General features: G+C 47.7%; 1 protein-coding gene across 9 annotated transcripts in view; it reads right to left on the bottom strand.

The window, feature by feature from the left end:
* Positions 1-20,647, bottom strand: part of gcgra (glucagon receptor a) — a 52,507-nt gene that overhangs the window by 9,274 nt on the left and 22,586 nt on the right. For 7 of the 9 annotated variants that reach the window (XR_015925489.1, XR_015925488.1, XM_088600237.1 and 4 more), the window contains 8 exons: positions 5,141-5,286; positions 4,655-4,751; positions 4,079-4,186; positions 3,515-3,627; positions 3,159-3,265; positions 2,303-2,468; positions 1,924-2,083; positions 1,522-1,582 (listed from right to left, as the gene is read on the bottom strand). Coding sequence is in view for 7 of the 9 variants with exons in the window: in XM_088600237.1 (XP_088456363.1) it covers positions 1,522-1,582; positions 1,924-2,083; positions 2,303-2,468; positions 3,159-3,265; positions 3,515-3,627; positions 4,079-4,186; positions 4,655-4,751; positions 5,141-5,194 (866 nt within the window). In the remaining 2 variants the exon portion in view is untranslated. Of the gene's footprint in view, positions 1-1,521; positions 1,583-1,923; positions 2,084-2,302; positions 2,469-3,158; positions 3,266-3,514; positions 3,628-4,078; positions 4,187-4,654; positions 4,752-5,140; positions 5,287-7,177; positions 7,243-20,647 lie in introns of those variants that run through there. The other 2 variants (XM_088600239.1, XM_088600241.1) reach the window with 2 other exon arrangements.

Here is a 20,647-nt window from a genome sequence, read left to right on the forward strand (position 1 = left end):
GGCTCACATATGAGATGAACAGGGCCTTTCAGGTGAACTAGTCATTCCAGTGTCTTTGATGGCGCTGTTGCCAAGCAAGAGCAGAGCCTTTTACATAAGGAAGGATCCTTCCCCGAATCAGACATTTTCGGTGGTTCTCATGCTGCTCGTGCTTAGAGGGCCCTGAGCACAGGCTGCAGACACAGCTGGAGCCAACAGACTGAGGCATCTGGAGGAGCGCAGGGCCGCCTACAGGGGCCCCTGTGTCAGCTCAGCTCTGCAGGAGCACCACTCGCCTGCCGGCTGTGACCAGGAGACGCTGGGCAGAGGAGCACTCAGACGGACAGCAGCCCCTTGTCTTGGGGAATGTGTGGGCAGAGAGGCACCAGGACTCCCAATACACTGTGCTACAGAATCCTGCACTGCTGTCAAACCATGTTCTTGGCATTTGAAACCTGAGAAGCAGATCCTTCTGATGTTCTGGGTTAATCCTGGAAAATCACAAACTCTTTAGAACCATTTCATCCGTATTCAATGCCTTGTAGTGAGATTTTGCATGGTCTGATACCAGGATGTGTTCATCTTATTTTGCTCAGCCCGCCTTTTCTAGTTCTCTGTATTGTGCTGCTTGTGGTGTTTATCACTGTAGTCTAAACCAGGAATTCTCTCCAGGGTGTCTTGCAGTCAGACTGTGTTTTCCCCACAAATATCTGCAGTGCTTTCTCTTAACTGCTGGAGTTACATATTTCTCTGTGTATATTCATCACTCTCCTCTGTTTTTATGGAAGGCATGTGCAGTTCCTGTTTTCAATTCTCTTCTACGGAAAACACGAAGGACACACGGAGTCTGTCAGACAGACAGGGAGTGCAGACTGGGAGTGGGGTCAACCTCAGAGTACAGGATAAACGTACAAGAGTATTCCTGTGGTATTCAATGGGGATTTGGGCCATTAGTTTAAGTGCTAAAATACCCTATGTAGTGTATTTGTGTTTATACGCTATTAGATTGAAGAAACACAGACAAGGCAGGATTTTAAACAGCTTGAGTCTGTGCTCTCTGCGTCTTTGTTTTTTTTTTAGCCCAGGTGGGTGGGGCCGTACTGCTGTTAACATCCGTTAATACAAAAAAAACACATCCATCACACCTGACAACTTGACATCTTGGGCCCCTGTAGTTTTTATTTTTTCACCACCCTCTTGATGTTAAATTCTGTCTGCTCTCTAGACTGCGCTGCAGTTACAACCTCCTGATTCCAGCCTCAGTTCAGATACTCGATAGCTCTGTGCTTCCCTGCCTGAGTAACTGACGAGTTTCTGTCGTCCCAGTTTCTGTGGACAAGTCGCTGTCTATGTGTTCCTAGTTTAACTGGCAAACAGGATCTCCTTCTCATAGGACAAAGGTGCCAAGTTTGTTTGAGAGAAAGGCAGAGAATATCGCTGAGCTTTACCATTCAGGATTACTTGCAAGTCCAAAGCACACTGATGGAGAAAAAGGAGGCAGTAAGATGGGAAAGAAGGGAGAAGGAAAGCAGAGGTACTCACTGGATGTTCTCGTAGAGGTACTTCAGCCTCACCCAAGACAACACGAACAGCAGCGGGGCACCTGGGGGGCACAGAGGGCACGTTACCACCACACACACACCCTGCTGGGCGCCTGGCCTGGCACTGCACACAAGAGCTCATCTGGCACTGTGAACCTCTCTGGGCCGAGGCGAGACAGACAGCAAGCGTTCATGGTTGTCACATAGAGCCAGGGTACAGGAAACCAGCCTCTGTTTGACAGCAGGGAGGCCTGACTGCAAACATTGCAAATCTTGACATGTTCTTACAGGACTGACCCAGTCTAATACAGGCAAGATGGGCCCAGCAACCTCCAGTTGTGTGCAACCATGCTTGTTTTCTTCTGATGGTGCTGAGAGGACGCAGGGGCTCAGGGTGACTCACCCCAGGCAATACACAGGTAGATTTTGAAGTAGTTCCTCTCAGTGAAGACTGTGATCACCAGCAGGTTGTGCAGGTAGATGCCCTCCACCAGCAGCCAGTTGTAATTGGCCATGATGCTGTACTGCATCATGACCAGGGCAGCGCGACAGCCCACGGGTGTCTGAAAGCAAACAGGTGTTTGTTACCGATTTGACTTCTAGACCACCTACGGTACAGAACAGAGAAAAGAAGATAGGCAATGGAAAGGCACTCTCTAGAGATGAGGAAAATGAGTGCTCAGAAGAATCCATCACAGTGAAAGTACAGTGCCACCTGCTTCCCCCCACAGGAGAATGTGCTGTGTGTGCTGCCCCCTGGTGGCAGGTGAGGGAAGACGCACCTCGTCTGTGCTATTCAGCCACTTCTCGACCTCGTTGTCTTTAGGCAGGGTGAAGTTGGAGCTGGGGGGGTGGAGCAGCGCGTCCTTGACCAGGATGGACACCGCGCGCAGGATGAAGGAGGCAAACAGGTTCATGTGGATGTAGTTCCTCATGCAGTGCAGCTTTCTGCCCCAGGGAAACAGAACAGGTCTGAGCAGCTTTCAAACAGCCGGCTACTGGTTCCAGCTCAATTCAAAAGCATGAGTTCAAAACAGCGAGGACGGGTCTGAGCAGCGGCTTTCCTCTGCATCAGCCATCAGGTGCTTCTCATTCTGCAAACACTGTCTAAATGATCTTTCCACAGTCCTAGTGGGTGAGAACAGTTAAAACCCACCAGTGACTGCCTGCATTAATACTTCAATACAACTTCGCTGAAACAGTCCTGTTTTCCTATTGTCCTGTTGAAACAGTCATTAGGAAAGACTTAATTGTTTGTCACCACACTGTAATAACTGCTGCCCCATCTCTCTGCTTCATGCTGTCTGAGGAAGGGGTGCTCTCTGAGGAAGGGGTTCTGTCTGAGGGGGGTTTGCTCTGTGAGGAGGGAGTGCTGTCTCAGGAAAGAGGGCATTAGCGAGGTGAGAGACATCCAGAACAGACACTCTGAAAGACTTTTTTTAAGGCATCAGCTGGGCCTGGTCCTACACTCCTACAAGTTCTCACTGCAGGCACTGCTTGTTTACTGCTTGTCTGGGAGACTCAGACCTTAAAGCTGAGTCAACATCTCACTGATTTTAACCTGCCTGGTTGACGCTTGTGCAAGGAGAGCCGTGACAGCTCTCTCTCCCTCCCACTCTCCGCGAAGCCTTTCCTCACCTGAAAGCCACCAGGATACCCAGTGCCAGCACCAGGGCCCCCAGGGACAGTGAGTGCCCCACCGTGTACATCACCCAGAACATGCTCAGGGTCTTCCAGTAATCCTGCTGCACACAAACAGAAAAAAGAATCCCAGCCGGTCAGTCTCTCCCAGAGCCCTGGCAGGCCCCGGAGATACCAAAGCAGAGCACGGTGAACTCATGTCGAGCGCAGGAAGGATGGAAAACTGATTCTTGCCATGCTGATTGTGAAGAAATGTGAGCAAGACTCAAGCAGGAGCTCGACTCCCATCTCAGGAGGGAGCGAGAGTCTGATCTCAAGCAGGGGCTACAGCAGACCTCCGACTCCAACCTCACCTTATCCGTGTCGTCCACCTCACACTCCGTCGTGTTCTTCCAGGGATGCTTGTCAGGGCCAAGAACCCACTGGCCGTCCAGCCCGCACACCCGGTACACCACACCATGGCGGACTGCAACACACACAGACAACGTGCAGCTCAGCGGGACGGACAGATTGCACACCTGTGAGCCCTGGGGCCTCCTGCCTCACTGCACTGGGGGGACAGAGACGGGTCTCGGGACAGAGGGAGCACAGATTGCAGTTTACTGTCTGTCTGTACCACACGCAAAGGGAAAAGCAACACACAGAACAACAGCGTCAGCTACCACGTCCAGAACCCTCAGGAGCTGGAGCTCTGTGCTGCTGTGTCTGTCCCTCTGTGCATCACTGTGCGATTTACTGCAGTTTTAAACACACTTCCAGAACCCTGTCAGACATTCTTTGTGGTTTTTTTACGATTCAGCTCTGCGCTGCACTGTGGCGAGATGTCAGAAGCCTTCAGCAGCTGAGCTTCATGACTGATGTCCGCTGTAGAGACTAGATCAAGTCGTCCCAGAGAAAGCAGCCCTTGCCAGCTCTACCTCTGTCGTGCCAGGGCAGGTACCAGGGGCAGGACACGTTGACCACAGTATTGGGCAGCCCATCTGGCCAGCAAGCGTATCTATCAAAGGTGCGGTTGCACACTAGTCCTGAAAGAAGCAAAAAGAAACAATTAAATCTGGTGAGAAAGTGACACAACTGCTCGCACATCATCTGCGGAGCTCAGGCACAAAGTCGTCTTTGTTTCAGTTTATTTCTACATTTTCAGAAGGACGAAAAAGGACACGGAAGATTGAACAAAAAATGGAGTGGGGCCAGCTGAGCAGCCTGGGTCAACAGAACGTGAGGGGCAGCAGAAAATTACTGTAGCTCTGCTCTGAGACTGGACACTGCGGTGGCGAGACTGGACACTGCACTGGGGACGATCAGGACACTGGGGTGACGAGACTGGACACTGCACTGGGGACGATCAGGACACTGGGGTGACGAGACTGGACACTGTGGTGACGAGACTGGACACTGCACTGGGTGCAATCAGGACACTGGGACTCCCAGAGCTGAGGCTTCACGACTCCCCACAGGAAGAGAACTGTAATGCCATGTGATGGTTGACTTACCAGTAGCAGGAGGCTCACTGCTGATGTTGTGGTTGCACTCATCCTTGTAGCTCACCCAGTTTTTCACTATGTCCGTCAGGGTCAACTCCGACCGGACCTGCCGGGATACAACCAGCACTTGTGTTAGACAAGACCGGGCCAACAGGGCCGCTGGACTGGGCCTGACCTGCCAGACTGAGGCCAAGAGGTTGGAGACTTACTGTGTATGATCCCGTCCCTGAGTCTGGCATACTGAAGTGAGCCAGTCTCTGGGCCTCACTGTGCTGTCAGTGACCTGCAAGCCTCTCAGGAGGAGCTTCATTGTGCTGGTCAGGGCTACTGCCAGAGGGGCCTGTGAGGAGACTGTACAGCCCTGACTCCTGCCTCTAGTCCCAACAGATGGCTAATAACAGCACTAACATCATTCCCACCAGACCTGCATATATTCATTAAGAAAACTCAGTGCTTCAACTATGTTAGACATCCACTGCACTGCTGTCTGCTCACCTGAATGCTGGTGGAGAAAGTGAGCAGAGTTAGGAGGAGGAAGGCCTGTGACATCCCTTAGTCCTGCTTCTGAAGCTGGGAGCGAGGGGTAGCACTGTCGAGGCAGTCAGCTCATAGGGGGGCTTCGCTGGGACTCACTGCTTGCCCTGCACACAACAAGGCACAACACGCAACAGCGTCACCATCAGCTCAGGCAGACAGAAGCACTGATGCAAAGAGCAGTTCCATCACAGTGCAGGCGTACACTTCTCCTTAGTGAATGAGCTGAGACCTGCTGACATGGGAGAGGAGAGGAGGAGCAGAGCTCAGACTAAGGTGAGATGTGTCTGGTCCAGGCCCTGGGGTCAACACTCATGGATCATGTGGGTAGTTTTAAAGTCCCTTGCAAAACAAGAGTCACCTTCTAAAGCATATTGTACCATGACACCATGTCTGCTCTGTACTTCAGAGTGAGTGATCTGGAGAAAAGAGCAGCTCCTACTGGTCCACTAATGCCTTACATCCTAGTACCACCAACAATTAACCTTAACCTCCATTAGTAGCCTCCATTAGTACTAGCCCTTTCATTATTGCTAACATGGCTCAGCTTGAATGAGAGGAAACCAAGTTTATCTTTAGTTCATATTGATCACAATCTTAAAAAAGACAGAGCACAGCAATCTAGTCACTAGTCCAGCACATTTATCAGTTACGTCTAACTGACTCATTGTCAGGTGTTCATTGTCATTAACATCACTGCTTCTCAATATAAACCCATAAAGTTGAAAGGCTGCATTTTGTACAACAAAACACAGATGTGTCAAGATTAACATCTTAAAAGGAATTGTCTATAATTTCAGTAGAAGATTAATGCTAAATTGTGTTTCTGCATAAAAAGGAAAAAATGAGTGAAAAGAGGAGATAGATGCGGAATATCTAAGCCTTTTGTACAGATCCATACTGCTCTGTCCCACATAGCCTAATCTCCCACCGGAGAACAAATATAGTATCAACGCCATGATTTAACTTGACTGGTTTCCAAGAAAAACATTCTCACTGCATTTTAATGGTTGTCACTTTCTTCTTAAGAATAACATATTGTAAAATTGGACATTTGGACCTTTCTTAAAAGATGGAGAACTGTTCTCTCAATAGACCAAAACCTAGAGGCTTTGAGACTCCTCTGGGCCTGTCTGTGGACAGACTCTGTTTGGCTCAAAACAGTCTGAAGTAGTAAACATGTTTCTCAAGGAAGCGAGTGTGTGAGAGCGAAGGGCAGGAATATTAATAGATATCAGGAGCAGATATCTAGAGACATGCTTGTTTGTTTAAAACCCCCTCACGCATGCAAACACCACAGCCACTTCATATTCTCCAGTCATCTAATCAAGGCAAAGAACTGCCCCCACAATAGCTAAGCACACGTGAGCAAGCTGTGAGATAAAGTCATCATTATTATTGATTATCCCTATATGGTATCAATATATGATAATGCTAAGGATCAGGCCATGACATACAATGCATTCTAGTTCTTCGTCACTGGATTCAAAATGTTTACAAGTAGAAACCACAGCGTGCTTCCTTCTCACAGAAAGTGATCTATAAGCTAAATGATTTGTTCACATCAATGAATTATTGTAGATGTCTTAATCTATTATTTTAATTAAACCTTGGTCCTTGCTTATTGACTATGGTTTCTCAGCGGCTGAGAGCAGAGGGGAGTCTCCCAGTGTCCCGGTGTAGCTGCTGAAGTCAAGGCAGTTCCCAGCAGCCACAGTCTGGACTCTCTGCAGCAACATGCACAGCATGACAAGAGAAACCCCTGGAAACCCTATGGGAGAAGAGGGAGCGACTTCTCTGAATTTCAGAGGTTTCCCACACTGAAGACGCTGCTAAAGGCATTCCAGTACTTTCATGATTTGTAGCCTGTTAGTGCCGAGAGCTTCAGAGTCTCATTCCCAAGCTGCCTCAATGGGAGATGCCCAGTGTGTGGCCAGCACCCCTCCAGCTATGTGCCTGAGCCCCACAGGTCCTTCTCCCCCTGTGATCCCCTCTTACCTGGGAGTCAAGTCCACATCACCGGAGTCCCAATCCTGTTCCGGGCCGAAGTCGGAGAACGGAACGAAATCTGAAACGTTTCTGCAAAAAACACCTTTACCATGGAAACATTTTTGGCTAAAACGTTTCAAATTCCATTCTGTTCCAGTCTCTTGGCAAAGATTTTTTATATAAAAAAAGGTAGAGTTGAAAACAGCCGCAGACCCTCATATCTGGAGCTAAACTTAAGCTGGGAAAGTCTGAAACACAGAATACTAGAGAAATCCACAGCATGTTTCACTTTTCAGGTTTTTGGGACTCCAAGCACCAGTTCAGTACATCAGCTTAGAGAACAGCAGAGGGATATGAAAATACCTCTTTAACTGTTATTAATGGCGCATAACGCACTGTGAAACCAACTGCATCGTGTTACAAGCCTGAAATTTCAAGGCATATGAAATCCATTTATAAACCATGCTAATATGCCAGCCAGTTAATCCATTTGCTTAAGGAACTTGCACAGTGTCACAGTACTGGTAATGTAGACTAATGCAAACTGCAGGACAGAGGCTCCAGGCGCGGACTGGCCAGCAGAGCTGCTGCTTTAGCCCCTGCCTGCTGGTCACAGGTCCGAGCTCTGCCTCCTGCAGAGGGTGTCAAGTCAACATTCCTGTATTTTAGTAGTAGTAGTAGTAGTAGTAGTAGTAGTAGTAGTAGTAGTAGTAGTAGTAGTAGTAGTAAACAAGTCGAAACTCACCATTAGAATTAGACATGACTGTAGGCTGATTTTCACCAATAAATAAAAGCCGAAAGCAGGAGTGCATGTAAAGTACCTTTAACCCCTTTTCACACAGAGAGAAACCCGTGCAGCTGTGGCTCAGTTTAACTGTTTACCACCTCACTCAGGGTCATTCCTACCCTCTCATGAGTGAACGGCTATCTAGTCAGCTGCAGCTCTGCACCACAGGGCCCATGACACACACAGAGGCGGCCACAGGGACTGGCCAGTGGAGTGTCCCGCTGGCGTGGTGGGCAGGTGCAGGCTCTGGCCAGAGTGCAATCACTAACCAGACTGACCAAAGCCCCACTCCACACTCTTCGCATGGGCGAAGGAGAGATAAAGGTTTAACCCTTCCTGCCAGCTGAGAATGCTGGGAAAGAGGCTGGCATGCCGTCTTGTTAAGTGGGGCCTGGGGCGCAAGGTGGAGGACTGGAGGCACGAGCTGGGTGGGAGAGGCTCTGCTATGCCCAAACACAAACGCCTGTCTCAGTGCGGCTGCCCTCTCGAGGGGTGGTCTTCTCCATGCTGCTGATTTGCACAATTAACCTACTAAACTAACTGAATACTCATCTGGATTACCTGCGATGCTAAGGTTATACATGCTTAACCTGAAACCTAATTTGAACTAATCTGAGTTTGAACTCCAAATTATAACTCCTTATCCTAACTGGAATTCTAAACACCCCTAAATCTAAGCCTCACCATTGTCCTGAACCCTAAAACCACAACCTGAACCCACAGACCTCACCTTGCACTTCCTCTAGGCCTTAATGAAATCCCTAACCCACAACTCAACCATCAAGTGCTCTCCTTACTGCTGCCCTAGCCCCGATGGGCTGACCTGCAGCAGGACCGTGGAACAGTAAGAGATCGATCTGCTCGTCTCCACATTGGGGCTGCTGGTCCAGGAACAGGAGGCAGCTGGGTGACTGTACTCATGCAGCCTGGAGAGGGCACAGGAGTTTGGGCTAAAAAGATGCTTACCTCCAGACTTTCTTTAAATAAAGTTCTAATTATTGTAATTGTTATCCACAAGATGCTCATTGTATATAATATATCTATATGAAAGCAGAGTCTGATTCCTGGTTTATGTTCTGAGAGGTATAAGAAACACTTCCAAACTGCAAAGCGTCTCCATGAGAGACAAGTGCAGAACTGTCCCCTGCTGTCCATGACAGCCAGGCCATCTCCCCCGTGTTGTGCTCGGTGTGGTCCAGCTTGGCACAGCTGCAGCGTCCGAGCTTGTGAGTGACACCTGTTACTACTTTAAGCAAGATCAGGAGGAGCTGAACTGTACAAAAACAATGCAGCAGAGGGCTGTCCTGAGCAGATCTGCCCTGCTTTATTATAGCAGCTTTCGTGAAACAGCCAGGGCTTGCAGGCACCCCACTGGGAGACCAATGGGACACTGACTGCCCCGCTAATTACCAATGCAGCTGAGCCTGTTTCCCTGCTGTCTGCCTTGTGTTCCTGCCATGTCAGAATGCAGGGCAGACCCACCGATGGCAAAAACTGACAAAAGGGCCTTCTGGAAAAGCAGGCAATCCTGAGTCCCTCTTGGTCTTTCCTGTGCATGCCCTCGTAGAACAGGCTGCACACAGCTGACTAACGGGGCCTGCTGAACGGGAACAAGATGTATATCTGTTTGAATAATGATGACGATACAGAGCACTGTTTACCTAATATCTCACATCTGGAGGTCACAGAGGGTCACTGCTGAGATAGACTTGGCTGTGTTAACTCAGTCCAAACACAACAGCTGTTGCTCTTGCTTAGGTGTCAGTGCAGCAGTTCGGAAGCCCTGGCAATCCTCAGCAGTTTATATTAGTGCTGTTGTGCTCCCAGGCCCAGGATGGTTTCCTCCTGTGCAGTGTCTGGAGGGCCAAGAGATTCTGGGAACTGTCCCTCACTCCCCACCCCTGCGCACTGCAATGTGCATGTGTAATCCAGAGGCAACAACCTGTGTTGTTGTGGAATTGGGAAGAAATAGCAGGTGATCATGATGTAACTGGAACCACTGTTGTGGCAGTGAGTTACCTGCTGCTCAGTGTTCTGAAAAGGTTTAAAGACCATCCAGGCACAGGAACTTGATCTCATTTAGAATACTGTGTACAATACGAGGTGTTGCATGTCAAATAAACAAGATACTGCTGCTCTGGAATCAGTCCAGCACACATCAACTAGATATGGCACTGTAGCTCTGAGGCTAAAGATCTGCGCTTGTGGCTGGAAGGTTGCTGGTTCTTGTCCCACAGCTAGCAGAGGAAGCCTACTCTGTTGGGCCCCTAAGCAAGGCCCTTAACCCCAACTGCTCCAGGGGCACTGTATAAATGGCTGACCCCCAGCTTCTCTCCCGGTCTGTGTGTCTCATGGAGAGCAAGCTGGGGTATGCGAAAAGACAAATTCCTAATGCAAGAAATTGTACATGGCCAATAAAGTGATCTTATCTTATCTCTTACATTCCTGGGCTACTGAAAATGTCCTACACCACAAGGACGAAATTTCTTTAGTCTTGAACAGAGAAAACTGATTTAAGTATTCAAGCCCCTTTATTAATGTTAGAAAATAAGACAAATTGCATATACTGTAAGAGGGATCATCTTAACCACAGTCTTTCTTAGTCATTAATCAGTGGAAGAACTTCATCAGGCTGTTTCCTGACATTTCTCAGTCAGCTTCAGCTATGCCATTGGCTTGCATGCCCCAGGCACCTACTGCTAAGCGCTGAGCTTAGATGGGAGTTTAATGCACCTTCAGGCATTTCCTCTCTCCTCACAGCCTGACAGCAGAGGTACAGATACTACAGTATGACAGTCCTGGCACTGAGAGCTTTGAAATGGCAAAGGATTTCCCTGTGGGTTGTCTGAGCTCATGCCACACATTTGTCATACTTGTCCCACTATGCTTCCAAGGGTTAGTGCCATCCCTGTGCTCTTACAACGGTTTCATGAGGCTTTATTTCACTTTGCTTAGCACAGGGCCTTAGAGGTCCATCTGAAGTCTGCAAGCTGAGCTCATTATTATATGCGTGTGAGTGTTTCACGGTCATTTTCCTGTGATTAATTTCCCCAGTGGATGACCTCTGACAGCTTGCGTTTCCAAGAGAAGTAGTTTTATGCCTTGTTAGTAACAGACGCAGAGGTCAAGGGGATCATCCTGTGATCTGGGGTCAGAGTCATGGAGTTTGGACTGATGGGCGCAGGATCCTGACACAGCAGATGAACCAGGAGGGACCAGTGTCCCTGCAGGATCCTGATGGAGAGAAACACACCAGGGCCTGAAACTGTCCCACCTTTCCAGTGCCATAGGCACTCAGGTCCTCTTCTGTCCCAGGACATTTTTAATGACTTAGTTTATGGTTTAAACAAAACACCATGTTCATCTTGTTTAACTTTGTTAAAACACTCAGTGAGACTCGGTGTCCAGAAAAGCTGGACAGCGGTGTATAGGTTCGCTGCAGTCTGGGGCTGTAGAGCAGACCGTCTCAGTAATGAGTGCTGGAGCGCTTGACTACGGCTGTCAAGGATGTCAAGAGAAGCACCTCAGTGGAGCTGAGGGTGTGTGGGGGGCGATAGCCACACCTCTGACCCCCCAGGCTCTGAGTGCAGCTGTTACAGGGCTGCTCTTGGGAATGACCAGGACTGTGCTGGAGAGGGCAGGTGATGGGACCGGGTTGAAACTGAACTGGAGCCCCTGGATCATTGCAGCTTTTGGGTTTGCCACTGATAAACCACTGCTTTCCCCTTCTTTGCTTGTCTATGGGCCTAGAAAATTCCAAAAACAACAGTAGTCTTAAAAAGAAACTGGTCAACTCGTTTCTAGGAACTCTAAAATTAGCTTCCCTTACAGCGTCACTGATTTCTTATGAGGAAGTAAAAACAGGGCTGAGGCCAGAGAGGCTGTCACTGATTCGCTGCTGTGCTCATGGACCAGTGAAAAGGACACAATGCACTGTCAGGTGACAGCAGACAGCAGCACTCCACAGAGGCTTGGTTCCAAGCGGGAGGTGAAACAGAGTTCAGGTTTTGCCATCTCTTGTACAAACAGGCCTGACATCCACAGACGCTAAGCTGGGATGTGAGGGACTGTGCAGTGTCTCAAACCAGGCTCCTTTCTGCACCTTGCCAACACAGCAACAGGGCAAATCACAGGCTCAGCACCTGCCCCCTGAGAGAAGGACTGCAACAAGTCCCTCTGCAAGGGCTGGACAAGCTGGCTTCCAGCACATAGTGTCATGAAGGCACACTCTTCAACTTTGACTAAACAAACCATGCTACAGGCTCGCTGATGCTGATAAAATCATGGTCATATTCAGGAATGTTTTTTGTTTGTTTGCAAACAGCGATAAAAAGCACATCGCATGTCACGCCATACTGACACGAGGCATTCTGCAAGACTCTGCAAGAAGAAGCAGTGTTGCACAACTCAGATCAGTCTTCACAGGGCTCATTTAACTCTCTCACACAAGATCTGCTGGCTGAGCTGCAGGTTAGCAGTCATTGAAGTGTAAAATTTTTAACCATGTGAAGCAGTGTCAGTACCAGCTCTGCCTGAGGGCTGGAGTGACGGACTGGACTGTGCTGGCCCTAAGCAGGGAGACTCGCAACTGTACCACGGTCTGGAGCAGATCACCGCCCATGCAGTCTGAAGGATGCTTGCAGAGCTGAGCCAAATTCACACAGTTTTTCTTTTTGCTGTATGATTCTGCTTTCAAACAGCAACACTGTTCTGAGACATTAATAAACTTTGCTACCCTTTGCTACTGAATGACTAGAGATGGAGGCTGGGGTGCAGTTTGATAAGACAGACACACACACCGTTATCTAGACTCTGCACTGAGAGAACACAGCCTCTTACAAATTACAGCCTCAGACAAATTTGGTCTCTTCTGATAGCTATTCAGAAATGTTATTTATTCCTCTACGCTAGGGTGTTTTAACACATGTCCCTGCACAATACTGGTCCAGACTCAGACTTGGCTACACCCTCTCTGAGGTCTTACTCTAGATTAAGCCCCACACGGAAGCCTCCCCTCTCTCCCTTGAGTGATTAAGCCACATTAGCGCTAGTAAGTAATTCTGCATTTCAAACAAGACCCCTTTATAGTTATGCCTTCATAAGACCTTCTTAACCACTCGCTCACAGGCTCTTGCATTCCAGAAAAGGGTTTTATGAAACTGAGCATTAGGAGCTTGCATCAGATCTTGAGGCTTCTGTCAGGTCCACACAAAGCACCTGTCTAGTACTAGTCATCTAAAGCTGGGAGTCAACCATTAGAGCAGAGTCACCGCGAGACACCAGACAATATAGCTCAATAAGAGGAAATGAGAACTGAATTATTGTCATTCTGACCTGGAATGGTGAATAGAGGACAGGGCCACAAATTCAAAAGGAAGAGAAAAGGAAAGAGACGTTTAGGTTTACTCTCTCCAAAATCTAGCTTTACCAGGAAGAAACATCCCCCAAACACACTGAACTGCGCTCTTCCACAGACCCCTTGAGGCTCTGACTCATTTTCCAGTTTTGGGAATCTCCTTGATTTTCTCTATTTCCGTCAGGGACATACCGGCAGTACTGAGCGCACAGAGGAGTTCAATCTGACAAACACAGTTCAGAAAAAAATGTATTTGCACTATTATTTGGCTTGTCCATTTATTTTGTAGTACATTTTAATTTTAAGAAGATCTTGGAGGGCTTGAAATGTCCCCACTTCCCCTATGACCAGATAATCAGCATCTACAGTTTCCCAATTAACCATTTATCTTAAAACTAATTCAGTTGTTTAGCTAAATAGCTGACATTTGGGCTGTAAAGCTGCGTCCCTCCTGGTGGAGCTATCTCCCACACTCAGTGTTAAAAGGTGTAATTAATTTTTTCGAAAGGCCTTTCACAGCCCCAGCATGGCCAAATTACCAGCAGAGAGAGACAGACCCAGGGTGAAGGTCAGCCCACCATCAAGGCCTCTTTTTGGCTGCAATTACATTAGGGGAGCTATTCTAGGGCTCACGCCTGCAGGTAAGCCAATTAAATAATGGATCTGCTGATGATCACCCCAATTAGCTAAGGCTGTCATTAGCAACAGAAAACACACACCTCTGTGGCCCTGAGATGTCACAGAGGTTGTCACCATTCAGTCATTGAGAGGTCGACAGCGCCGATGAGGACAGAGATAATGAATTTAGATTCTGAATCTCTGAGTTAATTGCAAAATATCGGAACTCAGCTCAAATTTTCTAATGGGTAATTTTCACTCAACAGATCAGGTAATTTGCCACGTTGGTGCTAAAGAAGGAGAAAGGGGAAAAAAACAATTTTAAAAACAGAAGTCAATTGTGAAAGGTCTACCCATTACAACTTCTAGTACTCAAGGACAGACAGGGTGTGAACGACTCTTCAATCGAAGAGTAATGTGTTGAGAAATTAAGCTCAGGCAATCAGAGAGTGTGGTCGGTGTTGTGACAGCAGTGAGTGACAGTGTTTTCCTGGGGTGCTGATGAAGCAGGTGAAGGACTTGCTAATTAAGGCAGATCTTATTGTCAAGTAGTTAATTCTTTCTCTGGCTGAGAGTCAATGTCTTGAATGAAAAACTCAGACATTATACCAGAAGTGGCACAATAGATGCCTGACTGCATACAGAACAGATACAGACCAGATCACCAATGGAGGGAGAATGTTAGTTAATGAAAAGAGCAGGAATAGAAATCAGACTTTCCCTGCACGGCAGTTTGAGCCATTTCAGGTTTAACCAAGCAAATGACATGAAAGACAACACCAGGCGCTGGGGGTTTTCCGATCTTCAGTGGGGTAAATCTGCATGGACAGGAGAGGAGTTAGCATGAGGTTTGTATTGTAAACGTTTCTTCTGTTTCAGCAGTAAAGTTTGCATAGTGGGCTTCTGAGCGTAAAGCCCAACCTGGACCACATTGCTGCACTGCAGGGAGTCTCTTCTCTTTCTGCTGCTCCTGTATCAGCTGCAGCCAGTCCCACCAACTCCCACATGGGGGAGCTAAGTCGAGACTTCGGGAGGCGATAAGACAGGGCACTCTGACCCCAGGCACTGGGACAGTCCTTACACGGGGCAGATTCTGGCTTTTAGTGACTGCTGTCTGTGTTACAATCCCACACCAGGCGAGCCAGGAGGCTCAGGACAGAGCACAGAGCTCCATACCTCCCTGTCTGGAACAAACGAGTCTCTCCTAGAAGCTGCTGGACATGAACTGGAGATCAATTAGGAGCAACAGGATGTGCAAGATGAACCGTTCCCTGCACCTGTGTAACACGGAAGCAGCGTTGCCAGCTTGCAGAATGTCTCCTCAGCATGGCTGGGCCTGGTCAGGGAAACTGGGTGGCTGCTGTGAGTGGTGTCGGTGGACCAGTACGTGATGACCATCCCTCTGGACAAGAGTTTCCAATCCAATGCACCAGGATGATGACCAAGAACACTGTGCTGTTAGAGGTGTCATCTTAAAGCAACCTGACATTACACCAATGTCCCAACTTCTTGATCATTAAAAATCCCTGAGCACTGTCTGTAAGAGTAAGGGTGTTAGTCTGGTGTCCTGGCTAAATACCACACCAGCTCTGCACAATCTGGCCTCTTTCTCCTCCACCCTGCTCTGCTGTGCAGTGGGGCTGCTGTGTGCCCGGGTGAGGCTGCACTTCAGGGTGGTGAGGTCCACCTGGAGATCCTTTGGGATTAAGAGTGCTATTCAAAAGCAATTTAATATTTTTTTCATTTATAATTACAATAGAGTTTTTTCCTTATTTTCTAGGTATAAGGTGAAAAGTTCCCGTCAAGCAATGATGAACTACTGCTCTCTGCAGCAAACGGAGAAGAGAAAATAGCAGGTGAAATAAAATTACAATGGAACCTGCCAACTCAACTCAACTCCGATCCGGTTTTTACAGGCGCCCCCCATGTACTGCGTGACAGCAGGTGCTGCTTCCAGAATTCTGCAGAACCACCGCAGGAGGGACAGAAACAACAGGCTCAGCGTTCCCTGAGAGCTCCTGAGGACTGAGGAACAGTCTCTCACCTGCAACTCGACAGAGAGTAGGGCTAAACAACACACAGGGCAGTGAACGTGCAATGTGCAGTAAGGCACACTGGACGTGTGACAGCAGTCCGAAGATGAAAACAGGTACTGGACGGTCTTGGAGAACCACAACAAAGCGAAGTAAATTTGTGGTGCAAGCACAGTAAAACTATAGGGCAGAACAGCAAGCTGTGCAAACGTTCCCTCTGCTCGTATTCTGTATCTCTGCACAGAGGAGTCTGCCCATACCAGGAGCGCTTCTCCCTGCTGAGCCTCAGCTGCTTGTCTCCCTGTTCAGACTTTTTTGATTGCAGCCACCTGACTACACGACTGTCTCTGTGAATTAATAGAATCCCTCAAGTTGAAAACCAAACCGATATGAGAACACAAAAAACTTAACGGTCTCACGCTGCTCTCAATTGCTAGCCCACCCACTCAGTCCGCTCAGCTATCAGCTCCCTACAGAAGACTCAGCAGGTGAGCGATTCATTACGCTGCACTGCATCTATGCTGAGTGAGTCCTGGGCTGTGTGTGTGTGGGGTGTGCTTGTGGGGAAGTGGTGGATGCTGGGTGTTAAAACAGAGATACAGAAAGCCATGACACACACTGTTGAAATAAAGTGCAGTTCAAGAGCATTTAGGTCTGAAAATAAGAGGCACTTTTATAAAGCAAGGGGGTTTATAAAGGAGGGGTGTCTGGAACAAGCGCTGTTTTCCTGTATCTCTGGAGGAGATCCTCAGTTTAACAGCTTAACAGAGCAGCTGAGCCAGGTGGGCTCCTGGTACATGCAAAATAATGCCACATGGCAAAGAGCTTGCTCTCTGTAGCGCTCTTTAATAGGACGTGTTAGTCATTGTTTTTTTTGTGAAAATGATCAGTGTGCCCTCATCTCGCTCGTGCTCCGCTGCGGAGAGGAGGAGGCTGGGCCTGCGTGCTTGGAGTCCTGGCAGTGAAGACGCCATGTTACTTCTGCGTATCCCTCTTCACAGACCACTTTGCTTCCATGATTTTCAGCATCTGTCAGCTTGAATGGATGTTTTTCCACAGGACAGAATCCTCCTGGACCGGCTCAAATGTTGGGAAGAGTGCTCTGCCAGCACTTGGGGGGAATCAGAGCCATTGTAAAGTAAGTCACTGTTTAAGTCACAACTTTGCCCGTCTTCAGAAGTGAAAGACCCTCTCGCGTCTCCTGAGGTGATCTTGGTGTGAAGGGAGACGACTGGAGCTGTCAGACCCAGGGACACTCCTGGTCAATGGCAGCTGTGCTTTGAGGTGCTTTCCTCTGGACTCCAGTGGCCGCGAGCCAGATCTTATTTATTTCTGCAGTGACACTTCCGCCCAATTTTAATGTCTGATCTAAATCTCCTTGTATTCCTTGAATTTGTTTTTTTTAAACTGTGCACTTGTCAGCCGCATCCCCCTTGGCTTTGTAGACTGTGTGTACTTAACAAGTCTGCCTGTAGACCAAGCAGCCTGGCCTGTTCAACAAGAGACAGGAGGACCATGCCCACGTGCCCCTGCTGCAGATGCCTGCAGTCTCTGCTCCGCAAGGAACGCTGCAGGGCTACAGCAGAACGTTCACTGCAGGAGCAGTTGGGGTCTTCCAAGACCCCTCCACTGCCAGTGGATCTCGGACAGCTGTGTGTCGCTGTGTGGGAGAATCCCAGTCCGGACATCGCAAGGTCTGCTGGGGCTGATTTCAGTGCAGGAGCAGGAAATTCATCTTGCTCTTAACCAGACAGATGTCCCTGTGAAACAAGTCAACTCTTCTTCCACATCAGCAGTCTACTGCTGGGCCTTGTCTTCCATTTCTGACCAACGCAGGATGCAAAGTCTCTCTCATTCATTTACCTAATGCCGATAAGAGCACACCTCAATGCTAATCCTCAAGGTGTTGCTGCCTGCCCCTGTAATGCAGATCTGCAGGTATTTCCAGAGCAGAGACACAGCATGCAAAACAGGATCAGATAAAGGGCAGCACCCTGATGACAGGTTAATGCTGGGCTGTTAATCAAAAGGGTAGATAAGTGCAACACGTACTGTTTATTCATCAAGTCTTCATTTTAATGCGGTGAAGAGGACTGGTTAATATTCAACTGTGTCTGTGGATAGCTTTGTTTACATTCTTCTGCATTGAGACGCTGTTGATGTGAGATGCTGGCATGTCCAGTAAGGTCCATTAATGGACTGATAATGGAAACAAAGGTTTTCCACCTCTGTGGCTTTTCCATTTGGAAAGGAGAAGGATATCTGCTGCCCTGGCCTTTGTGAGCTCTTGAGGCATGTTTGTTATATTCAAATGCTTCATGGTTCGATATCTAATCTTCGTTACTGAGAAAGAAAACAGTCATGGCAAAACAACTGGAATTTGCAAGACACCACCCTTTTGACTTTTGGGCAAGTTCCCATTATTTATTTGCTGTATTAGGAAAACAAACAAAGCGAATGTTTGAAATCATTTGCATGATGTTAGTGATCACACAGCCTTTTCAACAGCTTCATTAATCGCCAGAGGAGCTCAGCATGTGGCTCAGTCAGCTGCTAAAGCACTTCTTTACTGCGCTCATTAATAATAAAGACATCCAAACGAGGTCCTCGTTAGTCAGAGTCAATACCTTTGTGATTTTAATCACCGTTATTAAAAAGAGCTATTAGCGGAGGAAAAGCAGATAACTGAAGAGTCAGCCTCAGGCATCAAGCTGTATGTCTCTGAATGGGATCTCAATTTTTATGCGTGTTCCTCTTTGTTTTTTTTTAAGTGTGTGCGCTTTCATCTGTGTCAATATCTGATTCCTCCCTCTGCAGACTCTACAAGGGTGGCCCAACATCTCCACAGTCTGCACACACCAGGCTTGAGTCAAGACTGCAGCCAGGATTGGGGTGAGGCTGATGAATGGGTGTGTGACACCCCCACTGTATATCAAGTGTGACAGCGGGGGCATCTGGCAACAGCACAAGCACATAGCGAGAGAGAGAATACCCACCGAGGTCAGGCTTCATGCCTAACTTCACACACCAGGGATCTACTGCGGCAGGGCAGCAGCATGAGATCAAAACACCATATTTCTTTTAAATCAATATAAACTCAGATCTATCATGAATGGATGAGTGATGGCAGTAAGTAGCTCTTAATTATCAGCAAGTGCCAAGAGGCTAATACCAAAGTCTTCATCAGTCATTAATTAATTTACTCGCCTCTTAATAGACTCAGAGCCTGATAAGAGGATAGAGGAGGCAACTTTCAATGTCTATATATCAGGAAACAGGAGGGAGAATGGAGAATTAATGGATTTACAGTGATAAAACAATAAATCAAATCAAGTCAAAGCCTAAGAAGTGCTGGGTTAGCCTTTGCCATGGTGTTAAAAGATATACAGTGTACATTGTACACTGTACAATGGTACAGGACCTCTGGCTGGGACACACACACTATGCTACCATTGCAACACCTGTTGTGTTGTTTTATACCATGCGCTCATTGCAGAGCAGTGCAAGTCAGGTCTGACCTGGCAGACTGAGGAACACACACCATTTCAGCCCTGGCATTTTATTTTGAGTAGATCTATGCAAACACATGTGTGCATTTCTTAAGGATCACTAACACTCATGGCCATAAAGTAGAATCACTAGTAAACTCCTGTGAAAAAACCCTTTCACTGTGGCTGTAATGTGCCACTAAACCGAGATCTGACTGAAATTGTGCTTTAACTCTTTTAACACCATGTTTGTTCATGTGGGGCATGTACCTGTTTATTACTTGGCATGCAAGGCTGTTTCAGATACAGTGTTTGCATGTATGAACACATTGTGATCTTGATTATATTTTAGAGAAAGGTAAATCAATAAAATTAAGTGAAATACATACATTTTAAATAGTGAAAGTTTCTCTGCGCAATCAAATCCTACACTCGCTGCTCCAAATGTGCATCTTTCTCATGTACATCTGGTACTGTGTACGATAGCATCTATTCACCTACTGGGATCACAACATGTACCACAGGAAAAGATGTGGTTCAGACTTGTTTTTGCAGTTAAGAGGCTTATAAGATCACTTTATTGGCCATATACAATTTCTTGCATTAGGAATTAGTCTTTTCACATACCCCAGCTTTCTCTCCATGGACATGGACAACCATGGACAATACACATGTATTCTATAGATATGCACATCCTACAAACCCAGGTCTTCAGAGCCCAGATGAGTGACTGAGAGCCGTCAGTCGTACCTGACTGACACACAGCCTGGCTCCCCCCTCACTGGAGCAGGCTCAGCAACGAGATCTGAATGAGACAGACTGCCTTCCCTCAATCCAACTGTGGCACCGCCAGCTGTGAGCTGGGCAGATACCAGGGCAAGGCAGTAAATCTCAGATCAACTAATGCATCCACACACCCTAGCGAAGTGCCTGTGCCCCTGGGTTACTGAAACGAAGCCTGTCATTTTCCTGTCAGTTAAAAAAAGAGCTGAAACCGTCATGAAGAATGACACAGCTCTGTGGCCATATTAACGGTGGTAAGTTATTTCAGTGAAATGTCAGCTGAGTGAGCCTGGTGAGGGCCAAGGAGGGAGAGGGAGCCCGAGTGCAGACAGTGCTAGGAATAGCAGCTCCCTCTCTCCTTGCTGATTAATACTCTACGTGGTTTAGGAAACTCGTTTGGTCAAGTTCTGTGCT

The sequence above is a fragment of the Lepisosteus platostomus genome, chromosome 11 (genome assembly GCF_059453375.1).
Source record: "Lepisosteus platostomus isolate fLepPlt1 chromosome 11, fLepPlt1.hap1, whole genome shotgun sequence".
Classification (NCBI taxonomy): Eukaryota; Metazoa; Chordata; class Actinopteri; order Semionotiformes; family Lepisosteidae; genus Lepisosteus; species Lepisosteus platostomus.